This window comes from Plectropomus leopardus, chromosome 4, assembly GCF_008729295.1.
Source record: "Plectropomus leopardus isolate mb chromosome 4, YSFRI_Pleo_2.0, whole genome shotgun sequence".
Taxonomy (NCBI): Eukaryota; Metazoa; Chordata; class Actinopteri; order Perciformes; family Serranidae; genus Plectropomus; species Plectropomus leopardus.
Genome location: NC_056466.1, coordinates 28,314,667 through 28,334,590, shown reverse-complemented (window position 1 = coordinate 28,334,590; position 19,924 = coordinate 28,314,667). Strand labels below are relative to the sequence as shown.

The following is a 19,924-nucleotide window of genomic DNA, read 5'->3' as shown; positions in this document are numbered from 1 at the left end:
TGAACAGTAGTGAAAGTCGTTGTAATATACTGTATTTGCACTTCTGTCTTACCTGGGTCAGCTTAAAACAGTCATATAAAGAGTACTGTCCAACTTATCTGTGGACATGTTGCCATGACGTATGTGCATATTAGGCCTACACTGTAATGTGTTATCGACTGGCATTACTGACGATGGCTAACCTAGCGAGAACTTGTAATGCTTAACAACATTCTGGTTTTCTGACTTGTTGAAGTGGCTGATAGGTTATTACTCCAACCTCCGACCTCCAACCTCTGAAGTAGGCTGTATGGAACACAGCAAATGTCTTGGTTGAGTGTAGTGACATCCTGGAGTCTCTGTTGGTTGTCTGGCATCTTCATGTTGATGAAAAGACTTTTTTTAACCTTTGGAGAAGCCCAGGATAGCTGTTCCGCCTGTCTTCAGACTTTATGCTAAGCTAAACCAATTTTCCCCAAGCATTAGCTTCATATTTAGGGACAAACATTAAAGTGGTAGCAATATTCTCCTCTCAGCTCTCACCAAATAACATATTCCCAAGATGCCAAGCTAAACTATTCCCTGGACGATAATCAGTGGTTTTAAATGCTCGGTGCTGCTGTTGTTTTCTTTATCCCATTTTGCTGTGGTGACCTGCTACAACTCAGCTATCAAATACTCATGTGGCAACAACTTGAGCGAATCAAGCTGCGTTGAAGTCAATATTGGCTGCAAAACAGATGAAAGTGCTTCCAAAATCCAAATGTTCTCTGGAAATATGAATCGCTCTGCTGTGCTTCCTGTGTCCCGGTTCACCCACAACAGAGACATTCACATCTATCGCCAGCATGGTGGATATGTTAAAGATGTCGTCTAAAAATAGCTTTCATGATTAAAGAAAGGTTCTGGTAATAAATTGGATTTGATTTTGAATGACTGGAATAAGCGAGTGATTCATTTGTTCCTTTGTTAATACGGCTCAACTTTTTTTTCCATCAGCACACAGACTGAAGGCCTAAGAGAGGTTTTCATAACACACAGCAGAAAATGCTTCCTTCCTGTCGAAGCTGGAGCTTAATCTCACACTTGGTGGTTTCGTTGTGATTGTAAATGTACGGAAGCATGAATGCATCCATCTGTGTGCTTGTATCAGGTACTAATCTGTGCTGCACACTACTTGAAACTTATTCAATATTGTGAACAGTGTCCATTTATAAGTCCTATACATCTCAAGGGCTATGGAAAAAACATACAGCTGACTTGATTTAAAACTAAGCAATTTAAGACAACTGGCTCCTGGTGGATATTAACTTCCCATGTCAACACTGACAAACTGATCCCATGTCAGTATTTAGCAAAGTAACATAACTGACTGTGTATGACCAGCAACAAGCAATCCAAAACCTCTTGGCTTCATGAAATAAACATTTTGACGGGCCTCAGCTCAGTTTCAATTACAGCTCAGCTTGTTCACATTTTATCAGTTTGTGGGGTTATACACAGATTCAATGCAGAAATGCAATAAAGTCTAAAGCAATGTTCTCTCTCACAGCAAGTTCTTTTTTTCTTAAACTCACGATCCTAAATCTGTCACCTCCAGTGTGGAAACAGGACCAAAAGCAAATGTTTTCAATGTCCTGCAAGCCCAAGGAACAGCCTTTTTTGGGGGAGTTCTGGGTAAAAATTCTGGCACATTCCCGCTGTATATCTCTTTTCGGTAAAGTAAACATTTTCCATATAGTTATAGCTAAACAATAAACAATGTTGTCAGTGAAACTCATGGCCCACCAGTGTCTGAAGTTACCATTTCCTCTTGTGGGAACCAGCGATCAAAGAAGGGGTCTGCTGTGTGTGCAGAGTTTTATTTTATTAGTCTTCCTGAGAGCCTGAAAAGAAGCTCTGAGCTAAGATTTATGGCAAATAAATTCAGTTAGAGTCCAAGCTTGGTGATTGACTATGTAAGGCAGGGGACACACGCAATATGTGTTTGCATGCAATTTCATGTGAACTGATTTCAGTATACCATGCAGTTTCTGGTTTACATTGTATATAGTCATAAGAGAACAGGCACTTTTTCCAGAAGACAGCGCAAAAAAAAAAAAAAAAAAAACCATCCGCTTTTTAATTACAAAAGGTTTGTTGAGTCACGCTTTCATGAGGTGAAGTCATTAGTTTACTGCTGCTTTGCAAAGCTCAAATTATGGGATTCTTGCTGTGTTTCATCATTCTTTTTCTCTTAAAACACGGCGGCCATTTCGTCTCAAAACACAAACATTTGGTAGCATCAAATCATGTGGGCTGCAGAGGTAAATCAAGACTAATATGCGGTGATGACGGCATGCCATCAGCTCCAGCGGGGAGCTCTGTGATTGGCCCGGAGGTCAGGGCTGATTGCTGAGGGCCACCAGATCAGGGCAGAGCGCATATGGAGCTGATTAAAAAAAGTCACCTCCATGACTCAGCTGACCGAGTGACTCAGTGACACATCACAGGAAGGGCAGAGAGGAAGACAACGAAAAGGGAGTAAGAGAAAGAAAAATATAGACAGAGGAGGAAGGGGGGGAGGAGAGCTGGAGCAAGAGGGGCAAAGGAAAGAAGAAGAACATCTGGCTTGGCCCTGATGTCTACAGGGATGATAGCTGGGCCTGTTGGAGACTTCCTGTTGTGTTTTTTTGCTGTGGTTGCTCTGCTCCCCTGTGGTGCAAATGGAGACAACATGTGTGTGATGAGTGACGATGGTTTATTTCAACACCCTACAGTGGCCTCATCCTCCCCCCTTCTGCCCGAAATCACTGCTCATACGTTACCAGTACAGATGGATGAATCCATGTATAGGTATGCTTCACATGTTGACAGTAAAATACTTCACTCTTCCAGGTTTATTCATCCCAATACCGGAGCGTGCACATTTTATACCTCAAGGTTACAATAACTGAAGTCTGAGTTTGCTTTTACAAACAGGGTAAAAACTCTGTGCTGTTTGCATAACTATGACGGCAAAGAGGATAAACTGGACATTTTGCGGTCTGAGCATTTGTTTATGGCAAAGTGTTTGCCTTCTGTGTCTTTCCTTTCTTATTTTTAAGACACCAAAGCTTTTCCAGATGGACTGCATAAAGGGCAACAAGTGACTAATGCGAGCAAAAGTTTCTGAATTTGATCTAGTAATGAGCAAGAGGGCTGCAGCCGACAGCAACAAAACAGGCTGCAATGTAACCACTTGGGACAATTATTCACCATCAATTAAGAGCGCTTGCTTTTGCCACTGACAGGCTCAGGTTGTTATTCTCAGAGTTTGACAGTATCAGGATTCCTACAGAGACAAACCTTTTTGCTAAAGAGTAAGATCATTATCCCCACACCCACCAGACTTCATTTACATAAACAGTAATTCTATCAAAGTAAAACACATTTGATTCAAAGTTAACAGAAACAAAAAAAAGTCTTGGTTTGTCTTTCTGCTATTCCAACAATCACCAATTCTTGTTTTGGTTGAAATAAAGCTTCAATTCTTCCTGTGAGATGTGAAAATATGCTTGCTTTAAAAAGGACTGAATGACTGTTTCTTTAATTGGAGTTTGGTATGTGTGGCAATGACTATTTCTGAGCTGTTTCTGGTTAAACAAAATGATCTTACTTTTTAACAAAATGGTCTATCACTAAAATGATCACTTGAGCTTGTCAGTGGCTAAAACAAGCACCCTTTAGTGGATGTAAAATTATAAGTGCATATTAGCCCAAGTGGTTACACCCATTATTATTCAGGGCTAGCATCAAGGACTTTGAAAAATGAGGAGTCACCCCTTTTGCTTCCAATTACCATAAAAACATTGTTTCTTTAACACAAGACCATAAAATAAGGATTTTATGAGGAAGTGTATAAAAGCATCAAGCAGATTTCTCTTGACTAAACAACGAGGTTTGCAATAAAATAAAGAAGGAAATGGGGAAAAATGTTTGACCAGCATCTTTGGATGTCTCTGTGTATCCATTTCCTATGTTCCCAATCTAAAGAGGACACATCATTCTTCAACATGATTGGCCTTAATGGAAACCATTTGTCCCTCTTGCCTCTGCAAACTCCAAAAGAGTTGAGCTCCCCCACCAGCACAAAAGACAACCAAACAGATACTTACAAAGGTCTTCCGTCTCATGATTGTTGTGTATCTCACTGGAAGTAGAAGTCATGTCTTCTGTGAGCTGTTTTCTGTCTCTTCGCTCCCTTGCTTTCAGTATTCAGCAAGAAAAAAAGAAAATCTGACAAGACCAGAAGCCTCTGAATATTTCCCAGCCCAGCTCGTGGCAGCTGCTGTTACTATACTGCAGATAATCTCTCAAAGTATGCTTCCAATGCATACACACCAACATGTACTCTATATTTCTGTTGATGTTCTGGAGTCAAAGCCTTCCCTGATGAACAATAAACACAGCGACTCCAAGGGATCGGCCTTCTGGGGAATCCCTGGCCCCTCGCTGCATCTGCGGGGGCGAGGGACAGGGATGACTCAACTCCAAGAACGAAGAGAAGACGGAAGGAGCTCTGTGATTACACTCGTTGTGCGGCCGTTGCATGTCTTCCAGAAACATCTAGCCCAGTTATGATGCTAATTATCTATAATAGAAACCTTCCATGTGCAGAGACAGGGAAGCAGAGAGACAGAATTTCTGCTGAGAGATCATGAACCATCATCTTGTTTGAATTGGTGTTACATCCAAAATCTCTTTGGCAGGACTGGACAACAAGCAGTACTTCCACCGAATACTTCATTTAAGGATAACTCATCCGAAGCAACTTGCCCTTTCCCCCAAATCCTCCATTGTAAGTATGCTTCCTCCATCTGCCTCCTCATCTAGGGAGTGATGTTGACGTCTGCAGTCTGCTGTGCAGCATCACAAAGCACTTCACAGCATCAAGGCTGGAGGTGAAAGTTCACCCGAAGCTCCTCCACGCTCCACTGCCGAGGCTTTTCTCAACAGATCATGGCGTTCTTCGAGGAAGCTAATTGCCTGTAAACCACAAATCTGCAGTGATATTCTCTAAATCTCTAAATTATCACTGCAAACCTCAGATATAAGATCCAGTCTCTGTTTTTGAGTACTTTTAAAGTCTGTGCCAATTATTTCAAAGAAGAGTATTCCAAATGATTTAATAAAAGCTGCCTGTATATTCCCAACTGAGGAACCAATCAGTCAGCTAAGCAGCACGTCTGCGTGAGGCTTCCTCGGCTAATCTAAAACATTAATCTGTGGGGTGAGAAAGGTGAGGGTACTTAAGTGGAAAAGAGGCAATGAGGATTATTAGAAAAGGTATGTATTACTTTCCTTCTGCCTGCATTGTACAGTTACGCAATGCTGTGTTTAACAGTAGAAGCCAATTCCCTTTTTTTTCCCTCTTTAGGATTATCTTTACACTGAGCTGCCTATGATCTGAAAGCTTCCCGCTGAAATAGAGATCAGAGCTTGCACAGTTGGATATCACATCTACAGAGCTGACGGCCTGGAAACAAATGTCACTAAAACCAAGCATCACTTCGTCAAAGTGGACCATGATGTTTTAAAACTAGGTGTCTTTCCGGAGTGAAATCGTGATTGTAATTTTGTTGGTTGCACATCAAGATGACTCATGTACCTGTAGTCTTGGGACTGAGTTTTAATTTATAGGGGGAAAAATACTGGATTTTTACATACTTTCTACAATCACAAAATCTAGGGGAAATGTTTGCTTTGAGTGGTTTTTCATAGCACACACTATCCAAATGCTTTGCATTTCAGCTTTTCAGCTTTGCAAAATTAAATCTAAGAATCTGTTGTCTTTGGTTCTACAATATTTGTTGAAGAACAACTGCTACAGTGGAATAATTTTAAACATCAAAATCTGTTTACAGGTGTTGGCTAGTCCTACTGCATATGTGGGGAAAATTGCACAAACCATTTTTGGCTTCAGAGGGAGCTGCACAAATCCAATTCATTTCATTAAGTGGTGTCACTTGATTCAGTCAGTTGGACAAAATTGGAAAAATAAATCTGTGTTGGTAGATTCAAAGAGGTGAGTTTATTAGACCTCTGTTAACCGCCTCTTGAGGCTGGCAGCTCCAGGCTACATTAGCTGCTGGTAGCATAGCACATCTATAACTGAACTGTCTGTGGTCAAGTTGCATTCTGGGTGATGCAAGCATAATGCTAAATTTGTGGTGTACTCTTTAAAAGTGGCAAAGTTTTGCAACCAACGCAAAATGTTATTTATTGCTATAAAAATCTACATCTTCATTAGCTAACAGGAGCAAGAAGTAATCCTATAACCAGAGGTGGGAGGAGGTGACATGTTTGCATATCATAAGTCAAGCTGAGCACTTGTCAAGTATAAGCAAGATAAATAAAGTCATTGCTCAGGTCAAGCAAGTCATAAAATTCTGAAGATTGCATTTGACCAGTCAGTAAGCTAGTAAGGTGGCTAAAAGACGCATTCACATATAATTCTTTGTGGGTTTGGTAGTTATGGATGAAGCTGAATGTTGTGTTGGTCATATCCCTGATTTTTGAGCTGCACAACTTGCATATTGCCTTTCTCTTGTTCCTACCTTCATCAACAACATAATCTTTGAATCCAAATTATTATGATAGCTGCCGGGCCTGCAAGTCACAAATCATCCGTACATGTTTCAAAAACAAAATGTAACTAAAAATTTACAGTTCTCAAAATCATATGTTGAAAATGTTCTACAAAAAAGAAAAAAAAACCAGACATCATTTTCTTTAGTATTTTCACGATGCCATTTTTGTTGTGTTTTCTTTTCTCATTTTCAGGTAGTTTTCTTGCAACTTTTAACGAATTTCTTGCAATTTTTTAGTAAATTTTTCTAAGTTGCCCTCTTTATACTGTATGTTTTTGAAAGACATCAAGTCTGTTTGCTTAGGCTTCAGAGTTAACATCATGTCAATAGCAAAAAGCTGCTATATCATCAGTGTGTAGCACACACATTCACACGCATAGTCAGTTGTAGTTGGTGTAACATAAGGGAAAAGACTGCACCCTCTTATTTGTCATATTCCACACATGCTCACTTCAGACAGACTCACACCCTCACACAAGAATCCCTTTGCTTCCTCATCTACTCATTTCAGCAGATGGCAGGACTGTGGCACAAATGGCCATCTGTCTGTCCACACACACATACACACACACACACACAAAAACAATTACTGTTTTTCAAGTATGTTCTCTATTAGCCAACAAGTGGGCCAAACATCATTAGCAGAGACTGTGGAGAAAAACCTCACCTCATATGAACCTTTTTCAGCCATTAAAATAATTCTGAGTGCGAATATAAACGGTTTTCAGATGCTCCCATCGAATTCACACATCTTACAGTGTTTTATTGTGTTTGCTTTGCAGGTCTGGTAAATTCAGTATTCACTAAAGTATTTCATCCTTCATTTTTCCAGGTCATCTAAGTATGATTGATGAAACGGAATAAGCGCTATATGGCTCATGCTGGCATGGTATTTTTTTTTGTTTCGTTTCAAGGCCAAACATTACTCTGGCTCCATTTCTTCATTTCCACAGCCAAGATAAGAACATGATTTTCCCATCAGTTTCTTGGACAAAGGAACTACAGTGGATCTGGATAAACAAAAGCAGGGATTCACCCAGAGAATGAAGATAATGTCAACTGAGAATAAACATTATCTGAGTTTGCTTCATCAAGCTCTGATGGCCCATATCTTTGTCTTTTATCTCTTAGTAATAGAAAAGGTGGTTTGATTGAGTGTGTGTGCATCCAAAATTAGGCTTTAAGTGTGATCATAGAGCCAAAAGTCTAGTTGCAGTTTGTGTGAGTGCTTTTCGCATGTATGTAAAGGTGAATTGCACAAACGTGTTTGTTTCACAGCACGCAGGAGAAAGAGAATGAAGAATGCAATTGTGGGATTTAGCGAGATGACTAAGGAGGACAAAGGTCCTTCTGCAGTGGTGGGAAACTTCTTTAACCCTTGACTTCCCCCAGATGCTCAATGTAAACTTCAACTTCCGAAAGCCTTATCTGGGGGAGAGGGGAACTCTGTGTGTGTGTGTGTTTGCTTGAGTCTATTTATCTGGGGCCTGATCCTTTCCCATTTCTCTCAGCTCCGCCCTCCTCATCCTCCTCTAATTTGAAAAAAAGAGAAAAACCTTTCATGTACAGTCTCAAATGTCCACACTTCAAAGAGCTGTAAGACATTGTTTTGAATATGTGTCTATCCTAGTGATGCATTGGAGTATTAAAAACATGAACGGAAAAAGGCTGACATCTGTGTGTTGAATGTGTTTCTGCAGCCTGTGCAGGCCAGGCTTGTGACCCTGCAGTTGTTAGAAGAAGCTTTATGGAGTTCAGTCCTCTGAGAGAGAGGACAGGAGGACTAAACTCATTTAGAGATCCCTTTGTAAATATAACTGACTTTAAAAAAGAGGCTTTTTTTCACCTGCAAGTCAGGTTCAGTACATGAGGAGATTTCACCTGTCACACACTGCCTCCTGGTGGTTTGTTCAGGAAGCACAGCAACAGTGAGAGGCACATTCAAGATAATGAGAAGTGACATTTGTCACTGTGATCACCGTGGGACATTTTTGAACTAAAAAGACAGACGTAACAGTCTTGAGGCTCACAGACTTCAAGTGAGCAAAACTGAACAACTTGGCAACTTAGTCAAAGGCACAGTCAGGGACAATCTGTGCCTCAGTGTCAGACCATCATCATGTGATCATCTTAAGGCAAGGATGACACAAATAGACCAAGTCCAGGATGGCACTCAGTTTGTGGTGCTAAAAGAGCCAAAAAATACATTTGAAAAATTAAACAACAATATCTCTTTCCAGAAATCATGACCCGGTTACTCAACATAATCCACAGACCTTGTTGTGAGCAGTTTCATGAATGAGCCATTTACTTTTTACACAGTATCACCACGCAGAAGGAAGTGTGCATCTACAGAGACAAGAGGCTCATGCTCATGACAGCGTGAGTTGCAAACATTAATGGCGTCCTCTTTGGCTAAGCTGTAACATTAACTAGATCAATGGTGCTAGTTGAGCTTGCAGTAGATGCACACCTCCTTCTGCTTCATGATACATTTGATAGGTGGAATTCAATAGAAAGAAAATAGTTCCTACATGAAACTGCCCACAAAAAAGTATGTGGATTATCTCGAATAACCGGGTCATGATTTCTGGAAAGAGACATTGCTGTTGAGTTTTTCAAATGTATTTTTTTGGCACTTTGAGCACCACAAGCTGAGTGCCATCTTAAACCACTATATTTGACAGAAGAGAGACATCTTTTCGGCTGATATCTTCAACACTCAACTATTCACACTGAAACAAGCTAGAATGATAAATAGCACTACAGGTAAGAGGACAAATATGTTTTATTTGAAATTGGGTTGAAATGTCTCTTTAAGATATGTCAGACTGAGGGCGACTGAATGATATGTTGAAATCCTTATCATAACATTGATGAGGACCCAAAACAACGAGTCTTTTATATCTTTAAACAAATATTTCATCATTATTAGTAGTAGTAATACTACCTGATTTCATTGATTTATTAAAGCATGTTTGCAATCATTAATTTAGTAAATAGATTAGCTAACACGATAAGACTGATGAGAGATGTTAAAGACGTATTTCCCGGCCATAACTGTATCAGCCCTTGGGATAGTTTGGAACTTCCTTTAACCATATCTTTACAGGTGTGACCACTGCAGAGCATCAGACTTATGCAGCTGCATAAGAAACAAAGCAACAATGTTATTTTCAGTGTGCAACAGTTCCCTCATCACAAGCATGTAGGCAAAAATCTCTCTTTCCTTTTCTTCGCCTGTCTCCTTTTTTACTCTGGGTAATTAGCCAACAGGTCACACTGAGTAATGGTCTGGGATCAGTCCACAGTAATTACACTGGGAGAGGATTGACCTCGGATATGCCTTCGCCTGAGGGTGCCTTGTGTTTGTGTGTAGGTGTGTGTCGATGAAAGACAACAAAAATGTGAGATGAAGAAAGTGTGTTTATGTGTGTGTTTGTGCCCTTTCCTGACCCGAGGACAAGCAGAGACAAATCACCCGTCGCCCTCCGCAGTCCCCTCCTCCCTACTTTCAGAAGGTCAGTCCAAATAAAAGACAAATGGCTTCACTTGCTCTTTCTCCCATAATGACTACACCTCAATTAAGGAAACAAATGCACTACAAGATAATCTGTTTATTTAGGCAATATAAGGACAAATTCCAGCTCAGCACACAGAATACGGCCAGGTTGAGATCAGGATAACTCTTAAGTTTTGCACAACAGGAAGGAAGGACACAATGGCACTGAAGTGACCACTATTGAATACACATTTCTTCCCCACAGCAGAAAGCAGCACCATCAGTGCTGCAGCCGTTTTGTTCCTTTCCACTCTCTTAAGTGCAGTAATCATGTTGAGATGGACGTGGCCAGGAGTTGCTAAATGAGGTTACTGAATGTGACCCCAATGATAACCTACCAGTCCCATTATCCCAGTGATAACCACACTATTTATGGTCAAGTCTATCCAATGGCCTGTTCAAGAAAAGCAGAGCTGCAACTGACTTATTTTCATAGTAGATTAATCGGTAAGTTTTTCTGATCTATAAAATGTCAGATATTAGGGAAATATGCCAACTAGTGTTCCCTTAAGTCCAAGATGACATCTTCAAATGTCTTGTTTTGTCCTCAACCCAAAAGGTAACTTTTTTGTACTATAAAATGTCAAATATTAGGCTAAAAATGCCAATCAGCGCTCCCCAAAGCCGAGATTACGTCCTCAAATGTCTTGTTTTGTCTTCACCCCAAATGGTACTGAGTTTACTGTCATAAAGGAGGGAAGAAAGAGGAAAATATTCACATTTAAGAAGCTGGAATCCGACAATTTTGACTTAAAAAAACCCTACTCAAACAAATTGTAAAATTAGTTGGTGATTCACGATTAATTCATTAATCACTGCAGCTCTAAAGGAAAGAAGTCTATCTTGAGTGTTCAAATGAAAACAAAATCAAAAAGGACTACTTTTTTAGTAGTTTATATTAATCTATAGTTTGTCACTGAGTTTAATCAATTGCCAACTATGCCTAGAAACAATTGATTGTCTGTTGAGTTAGATTTTCTTTTTAAAAAGTCAAATATTCACTGAGTTACCACCTCTCAAACACGAGCATTTGTTGCTTTTCTTGACTGTATGTATGATAGTCAACTGAACATGTTTGGTTGTTTGGGTGTTGCTTGGTCCAGTAAAGCAAGAATCTCGAGCTATTTGAAATGATAACAGGCAACACTTGTTTCTGACTTTTCATGGATACAAGAAGTAATCAAGGCAAAAATCAGCAGATTTACCAATAACGACAATAGCTGTTAGCTGCAGTCCTACAACAAGGTTCCTGCATGTAAACTAATAATAAAGTTTTCCAAATGAAAAAGCTGGTCTAAAACATGATAATAATAAATGTGCGGTTTCTGACCACAGGTGGTCTTCGCTCTTCTGTCTGGAGATGTTAGATAGAGCTCTCTCGGCGGTGTTTGATGGATTGATGAACAGCAGGCCTGCCTTTCTAGATAAGGTTCCCTGTCTGGCTGAACACAGCGGAGCAGAGCAGATACACATCAGAATGAGTCTGGTGTCTGTAGCCTGAAGTGAACCTGACGGTCACGTTTCTCTTCGCCATTTTCCTTCTTAACATCCATCGCCACTTATCACACCAAGTCATAGCATATAGATTCTGTTCTAGTCTCCTCCAGCACTTAAAGCTACATTTAACTGATAAACTGAATGAAATATTAAAGTTTATTGCATCACCTTCTCATTTTATACACATTTATCAGCAATTCAATTGAACTGACAATTTAACATGTTGAAAACAAAAAATATTTCACTTGCGTTCAAATGCATTGGAAAATACTTGACAATAGAAAATAAGTTTACAACAGTTAGTTCATTATTGATTGATTTGCCAATTATTTAATCAAATAGTAGATTTGTTTTTTGGTTTATTAAAATGTCAATGAATAGCAAAAAATAAAAATCACAGTATTTCACAGTACTGTACAATATCTAAATTTAAAAAAAATGGTTAAACAAGAAAAAAGTGGCGAATCATTACACAAGAGGTGCAGAAACAAGCACATGTGGGCCATGTTTGCTTAAAAAATAACACAATCAATCTATCATGAAAATAGTTGCTAAAACATTTTTGTCAGTGATCTAATTGATTAAATGACTAATTGTTTTAACTCTGTAGGAGGCTAGTCTGTGTGTCTGTGTTTGTGCGTGACTTGAGCTGCCTGAGGGCGTCAGGCCCAAAAACATGACGTATTCGCTCTTCGGTTATCCTCCAATAGCTGCAGTTCACTCTATAGTATGTGTACGTGTGTCCACAACCCTTTTATTTTGACCTTTTACATAAACACCCGAGTGTATCTCACTCTCTACGATGCTTTGATCAAAGTACAAAGGGATATTTGCCAGGAAGTTGCCTCAGATCACATGACCCCTGAGAAAGGAAGCGCACTGCAGTGAGGTCACACAGCGGGGGAAACAATCACGCTGACAGAACAAGGAAGGAAGCACGGAATACTGTGTGTGTGTGTGTGTGTGTGTGTGTGTGTGTGTGCGTGCGTGCGTGCCTGCAAATAATGTGTGATGTCATTTCCTCCTGGAAAAATTGAATGGGGCAGGGATAAAGCTTATCTAAAAGACTCCCAAAGATATTGTTAACAGCCATATGGAAAAATGTTTAAGCAATGTTAAATAATCTCTGCTTGGAGAGTTTCTAGATGCTCTTCTATGCATACAATTTTTCAAATGTCACTATAGGAAATCGATTAAAAACACTTACAACTGGAGCAACAAGATAAATAATAATAATTTTTTCTTACAGAGCAAGAGAACAATGTTTATTCATGCCTTAGATATAACTTGGACTCAAGGGTTTTATATTTTCATTTTATATTAAATATTTAAAATTACAGTAATTTCAAATCTGCTAATGCAGTGCTACTATTATTTGGATTTTTTTCTGTTTATTTGTTTCAGCTCCTTTGATAATATGTTATAGCAGAGCATGGTGGGCCTAGTCAGAGCCCCTGGGCCCTCCAGGCAGGTCACCCTTCATTTAGACCCCATTAGGGCCTCTCCCTGTGGACAAATAAGTGGAGACCACCCCCATAATCCAGAGGAGAACTATGTAAAACCTTCAGCGCAGAAAAAGACTAGAAATTTATAGCCATTTGAAGAAGTTCACATTAGGGGTATTACATGAAATACTCAGGCATGGACACTACAGTAAATATACTGTGGGAAATCTGACTACAAAACATCTGCCAAATGACTAAGTGCAGTATTCTATCTTACAGCCGATATAAAGAACAAACCAGGAATATATAACATGAAATGCCCTAAACCAACAAGAAAGCACCATCATTACGTTCCATTAAGAGCTAATGCAAAGTACTTGAAAATGTGATTAATAGTGAAATGGAAGCACTGATATATCAAATCAGCTCTCCTCAGCTTAACAGCTCATTGTTTAGCTGTCCGGTCCATAACTTTACTGTTCTGGTTCATTCTTACTGCTCTCATAACTCAATTTCCTGTTGCAGCAGGCAACTATTTTCAGAAAAAAAAAGCCCCCAAAAACACTGTACACAACCTGCTTAGCACCAAAAAGCAGACACACAGTTTGAGACTAGCATGGTGGAGCACTTAGTAGCTAAAAAGACAGGTATTTCCCCTATGAGTTAGTCATGACCAAAGACAGGGCTAAAAGAGCGTGAATATTGGATCTACATTAATCAGGTGGCCAAAAAGGGGTTAGGTTAAAACACATGACTTTCCTCCAAAAAAGCAGGGTTTGAGTTTCATGGGAAACTCAAACCAAAAGGTTCATGAGAGACACCTGGATCAAGAGACTGATTTTGCATAGGGCCCAGAATTTGAAGCTATGCCCCTGGGAGGACATGAAAGAAAAAGGCATACCATTGTGTTTCAGCATGAAGTATCTTGAGGACAGGTTTGTACCTTACATTTACCACTTCAGCTTACAATGTGAAAACTGAAATCAAACAAGCAGGTGGCATCAAACACAGCTTATTTCATATCACACATTCAATTCTAACTGCACATAAACATATACACAAATAGTTTTCTGTTCGTGTATCATGGCACAAGCTGCAAACTAATGTAACCCTGTGGACTAAAACACTTCCTTCTCTGTCGCACTTAGTTTTACTGCAATTTAGGCACTACTTACTGTCCAACTACCATACTTCTGTTCTGGTGCTGCCAAGGTTAGGCTTTCAACACATTGGCTCCAATACTGCATTAAGAACAGACATGGATTACCACAAATACAGACATGGAGTCTGCTGTTTCTCCTGACAGTCAGGCCTCCAAGGACAGGGTTACTTATGTTACTGACAGCCATGCAGACATCGGACTAATCAAAAAGCTGCTCCTGTTACTGACTTTATTCTTTAAGTGTGAGATCTGATACTTGGGTTAGTCTGTTAGCTCAGTATGAGTGGAGAGGGAGAAGGAAGATATGAAGTCAGAAATCAAAACCCAAATGAATCAGAAGGCCAAACGAAATGCAATCTGGAAAATGTGACATTTTGTACCCAGTGGAGTTTGAATGTAAAATAACTTACAGCCAAGAGTGAAGCGTTTTCCTTTCCTTTGCACATAATTAAATGCAATTTGGTTTTATTTGGGTTAAGATAGGCTGCTACACTCACTTTAATCTCCTTTCCGCTGTTGACAGTGTCACACTAAAGTCAGAAGTCCATGCTAAAGCAATCACACGAGCTGGTGAGCTAAATCACAGCACCAGAGCGCTGCTGTGCTTTTACACAATAACACAACGACCTCAGGAGATTCTACAGGAGATCCAAAGGAAATGATGTTTGAACAGAAAGAGAAGAATCTAAGCATATAAACAATTTTAGTGTCCAAGCTTATCACAAAAACAAGCTAATCTATTACCATCAACAACCATCATCCCAGAAAGCATGCCACTAAATAGCAAAACAACCAAGCTGCAGTATAGGAAAATATATATAAAGAAAGCTTCAGTGCACCACTACAGTAGCAACGTATTATTTCATGTGACTATAAGTAACTATTTCGTGTTTACTTTATATTGGAGCTCCTCATTGCGGCTGACCACACAAAAATAAACTTTCAAAAAGAGCTGAACTCGTCACATCACAAGGGTGCCTCAGTGACTCGTTATAGTACATGAATATAATTTGTTGTACGCTTGTATTTTCTGCGTCAATTTTGATTCATTTTTACATCAAAATAAGGGGTTGGGAGGTAATTCCTGGATCTAATTGATCCAATGATTCAGTTCCCATGTCTTCCTTCTTCAGAGAGAGAAGTAGGAATAGGCGTTGATTTTGGGGGTAACACTGGGGACAAGTCACTCTCAATATTTAGCACATGTGCATTTGTCCTCTATAATAAAAACATGATAGTAGCAGAGATAATCTTTTATTAGACCGCATATCAATAGGATTTACACCCTTGGTTGGTTGCGTGCTTTTTCTGTTTACTGGTCTTAAAGGATTTAAGTGCGGCTCAGTCTGCAGGTGTTTTGAAATCTTAAACAAATTTGAAATGTTTTGTCAAGCACGTAAGGAAAAACTCCACAGATGTTCTTCTCTCTAATCTTACACATGCCTACTCTGCAAGATTTGAAAATAATGGCACAGCTTGCTGTAATGTAAATAATGCTTTGCAGTGGGACAAACTAAAGCAGAGGGCTAAACAAGTGTGGATGAGAACACGGTCAACAAGGGTTGTTTATTCTTCAGCGAGAACTGGAGGGGAGACTTTAACTCTTCAGTTTTAATATCTGTCAACAGTAGTTTGCAAGCTATCGTTAGCCTCAGATGCTAGAATTAAAACCGTTGCTTGGCAACATTGTCAGATGCTTTGTACCCATATAATCATAACCGCAATCATCCAAATTTTAAGTCCTAAATATTTGAAATTATTGGGGAAGCCCTGATGAGTCTGGATCTTTAAACCTTACACTACAAGATAATCTTAATTGAACCTTGGCACTGAATCGCGATCTGATTTCTCTTTGGTTGTCTGGAGGGGTGACTTGAGGATAAATTGGCCCCAAACTCCTGTAGTCTAAGCCTGTCTCTACTCGGTAGTCAGAAGTGTAGCACATGTAACCATCAGTGATGTCACCGTGTCTATCCCTGAGGTACACTTCTACGTCACTGCAGTGTGGCGAGAAATGGCACCACTGAAGGCGAACATAAACAACACTTTGGGATAGAGTTCAGTTGCTCTTTAAACCAAAAAAGTGATCCCACAATGGCTGAACAGAGAAAGTGTTGCAGAAATGACTGGGAGGTGAATATGTCACGAAATATCACTGATTGCCACTTTTAGGGTTTTGATAGCACTCTATCAAGCTATTTTTGGGTTGTTTTTTTTTAATGAATTGATCTCCTTTTTGTTAATCTCATGTATATTTACGGGATGTGATACACGTTCCTGCCTGTGGTTTCACACCATTCTCTGATCATCAGGTGGTGTTAATGCACCAAGATACACAGAAATATGTCAGCAAAGATAGAAAGAGGAATCAGTGAGCCAGTTAACATGGGTGTTAATATTACAGGACTTCAAATGCCTCAAAAACTGTGTTTGCAAATTCTATATGCAAAGTTAGATGCATTCATTGCACATTGTCAGAGCTGTCAGAGCTGACAGACACCCACAATGCATTCTGGTGAGTAACACTGAATAAAAATATCACTTTTGTTTGTTCACAGGAAATCCCCAGAAGGCACCGTTAAGGTTCTCAAAAAAAAGAGATGGGTATAGTATGATTAAACAGACTTACTGTCAGGGTTGGGGGATTTTCGTCCATGACTTGGCGAGGAGCAGCGGAAGGTGGTGACGATGGTGTTGTGGTGAGGGTTGGGGTGGTGCGGGTGGTGCACTGCAGGATGGTGGCCGTTGTTTTCTGGGGGAGCTCTGGTGATGCTGATATCAGGTTTACGGACATCTCCTGGACTAGGAGGCTCAAACTTGCGAGTGTGATTCTGCTCAGGCATCCGGCTGGTGCCATTGTTATTGTTGCCCTCGTTGCGGCGAATCACTGGGGAATCAGTAGGTGTTTTGGCAAAAGTGACCTCCCTCTTGTGGCTCATCTCGGGGGTCTTGGAGTGGCCCAGGACTTCAGGGCGTTTCAGGGCGCTGTTGGTGGCAAAGCGTGTGGAAGCGGGGCTGGTGACGTTATCCATCTGCTTGCTGGAAGAAGAGATGTCGATGGAGAGTTCGGAGCGGCGAGACACAGGCTCGGGGGTCTTGGAGCCTCCTCCACCCATGATGGAGCGGGGTTGAGTATAGTTGAGGTTGTTGTTGTTGGTGGCCGGGGCGGCAGTGCCCAGGTCGCGGTAATAGATGCTGGTTGGAGACATGGCGTTACGGTGAGGGGAGTTGGTTGTCCGACGGGAGCCGGGGGACAGGTGAGATGAAGTGTCGACATCCTCCACCTCAAAGGACCTCTTCAGAGCTGTAGGTGAGAGACAAACACATCAGTCATAGGGCCATTCGACCGCTGAATTACTGATCGGTTGATCTACTGAAAAATAATAGGCAGCTATTTTGATAATCTATTTATCGTGTGATTCAAAGAAGAAATCACAAACCTTTTCTGGTTTCAGCTTCTCTGGTGTCATTTTTCTATATTTTTGTTTTTGTATCATTGTGAACTGAATACCTTTGGGTCATGGATAATTAAGTTCTTAATTAGAAAAATAATGGCTGGTAAAAATAACTGCTCAAGTCTTTTTAAAGCACAAATGATTCAGAGTTTGTCCCATCACAGAAACATGTTATGAACTACTGAGCCACGTTTGAATTAATAAAAAAATTGCCAAATAGGCTATATCAAATTATGTTTCAAAATTGTGAAAAAATAGGCAGCTCCATTAGCAACTAACCCAGTAGCAAAGAGATACACACACCCCGAGCTGGGGAGAGCTAGTGAGCGGCTGCACAGTGATAGACTCTTGTTCAGCAGCTACTGTTAGCACACAGCAGCAAGCAGCAGCTATCAGGCCAGGCAGCCGATTTGGGCTGAAGGACTGAAAGCTACATTCATAGTAACTATTTTGCTTGCGTTTATATGACTGTATCATTTACCACTGTTGTTTATCCGTGCATTTATTTGTCTGAGAATAGCTTAAAGAGCTCATCGAACGCAAACTTGACAAAAATGATGAGTAACGGTCTAACAGTCCAACTCTACAATTCAGTACTGTAAAGTTTCAGCAAGTATTTTCCAACACGTATAATGTGTTTAGAGAGAAATCTCAGCGTTTACTTTCCCCGGACTTAAATTGTTGATTTGACAGAACATAGCTATGATTTAACAAAGTGCACCATAACAAGGTCAAGTCATTGGGGAAAGACGTATTAGGTAACTTTGTGTAGACTAAAGCACCAATACACCAAATTACACATTTAAAAGAAAATATCCTTTATGCAAACCTAAGAAAAAGTAAAGAAGTATCATCGGAAAAATGTATTCCAAATATTTTAAGTAAAAGTGGATGTTCTGCCAAAAAATACTCCCCCTGCGACAAATATATGATTCATTACATTAATAGGTTGTGTTACTTGAGAGACAAGACTAGAGCCTCTGAGTAAACACACTTTTTTTGTGAGGGGTCACCACCAATAATGCATAACAAGAGACTGATTTTCATAAGCTTTTGTGAATGTTTGCTTACCGTAAAATCTTAATGTGAAAAGAAACTAGTCACTACAGCTGCCAAATAAATGCAGTGGAGTAAAAATGACTATTTCCAAATGAAATCCACCCGTGCATTCAACACAACACAATAGGCTATTCTGAAAGCACATTAACTCTGTTAAGCAAATTAAGGTCACCGTTTCCTTATAAACCATTTATGAGTCAAGATTGCTGTTTATAGGAAGTGGGAACAATATCATAAAATATTCATCAAAAAGGTCATACCAATTAACTGAGCAGTAAACAAAGTATTTTTTCTACAACAAAGTATGAACAGCAACCAAATAATAAAGCAGTTGAGGTTTGAGGGTGGGGTAGCTGGAGAGGCAATTTTGGTGGCGACACAAAGGGAACAGCATGCTTTACTAGCCTTTAAGCCATACTTATCTAATTTCACTAAATCCCCCCATCACCAGCTGCAGGTTCTTCACTATACTGTATAACAGGCTTGAGTCGATTCATGTGTTGATTTGTCATGACTTGGACGCTAAGTGTGTGGTGCTCTAGAAAATAAAATTCTAGGGTTTTACACAGAGCCATCCGAAACGGTTCATGACATGTTATAATGCATGCAATCAGCCAAGCATTGTTCTCTGCCAAGCATTTAGGCAAAAAGGTCCCAAGTCTCCCTGTTTATGAGCAACATGGGCGCACAGATAGAGGCACATCCTTCCCCTCGGTTAGTTGTGACGTGAGAAAATAGCTGCACTGTCCAAGATGAAGATACTGCGGGATGGGATCACCCCCTGGGAAGAGCGCACTGGCTCAAAGTCAACTTGAATTTGACTCCAATTGAGAAGTTGCTGTGCCAAGCCAATGGCCAGGAGCTGGTATCATAATGACACACTAGTTAGACCAGTCCGCTCACGCACACCCTTAAGAACATCTCCTGTTTCCGGCACTCCAAAACGCAGTGCTGATTATTTGATCTGCTTGTGGCTTGTGGTGTGTCTGCGTGTGCACGTGTGCTTTATGTAACTATATGCAGTTTTGTTCAAAGTGCTTGTAAAAAGTGTGTGTTACGGGAATGTATACGTGTTTATTTTTAAGCGGGCTACACCCACAGGGAGGGGACCGTGCCCCAGCCCCACTATGCTCTGTGTAAAGCCCAAACCCTGC

The 19,924-nt window shown here is 40.2% G+C and overlaps 1 protein-coding gene across 2 annotated transcripts in view; it reads right to left on the bottom strand.

Moving 5' to 3' along the window:
- sept9b (septin 9b) overlaps positions 1-19,924 on the bottom strand; it is a 76,337-nt gene that overhangs the window by 38,695 nt on the left and 17,718 nt on the right. For both annotated transcript variants that reach the window (XM_042485022.1, XM_042485021.1), the window contains exon 2: positions 16,886-17,560. In XM_042485022.1, the coding sequence (XP_042340956.1) occupies positions 16,886-17,560 (675 nt within the window). The remainder of the gene's footprint in view (positions 1-16,885; positions 17,561-19,924) is intronic.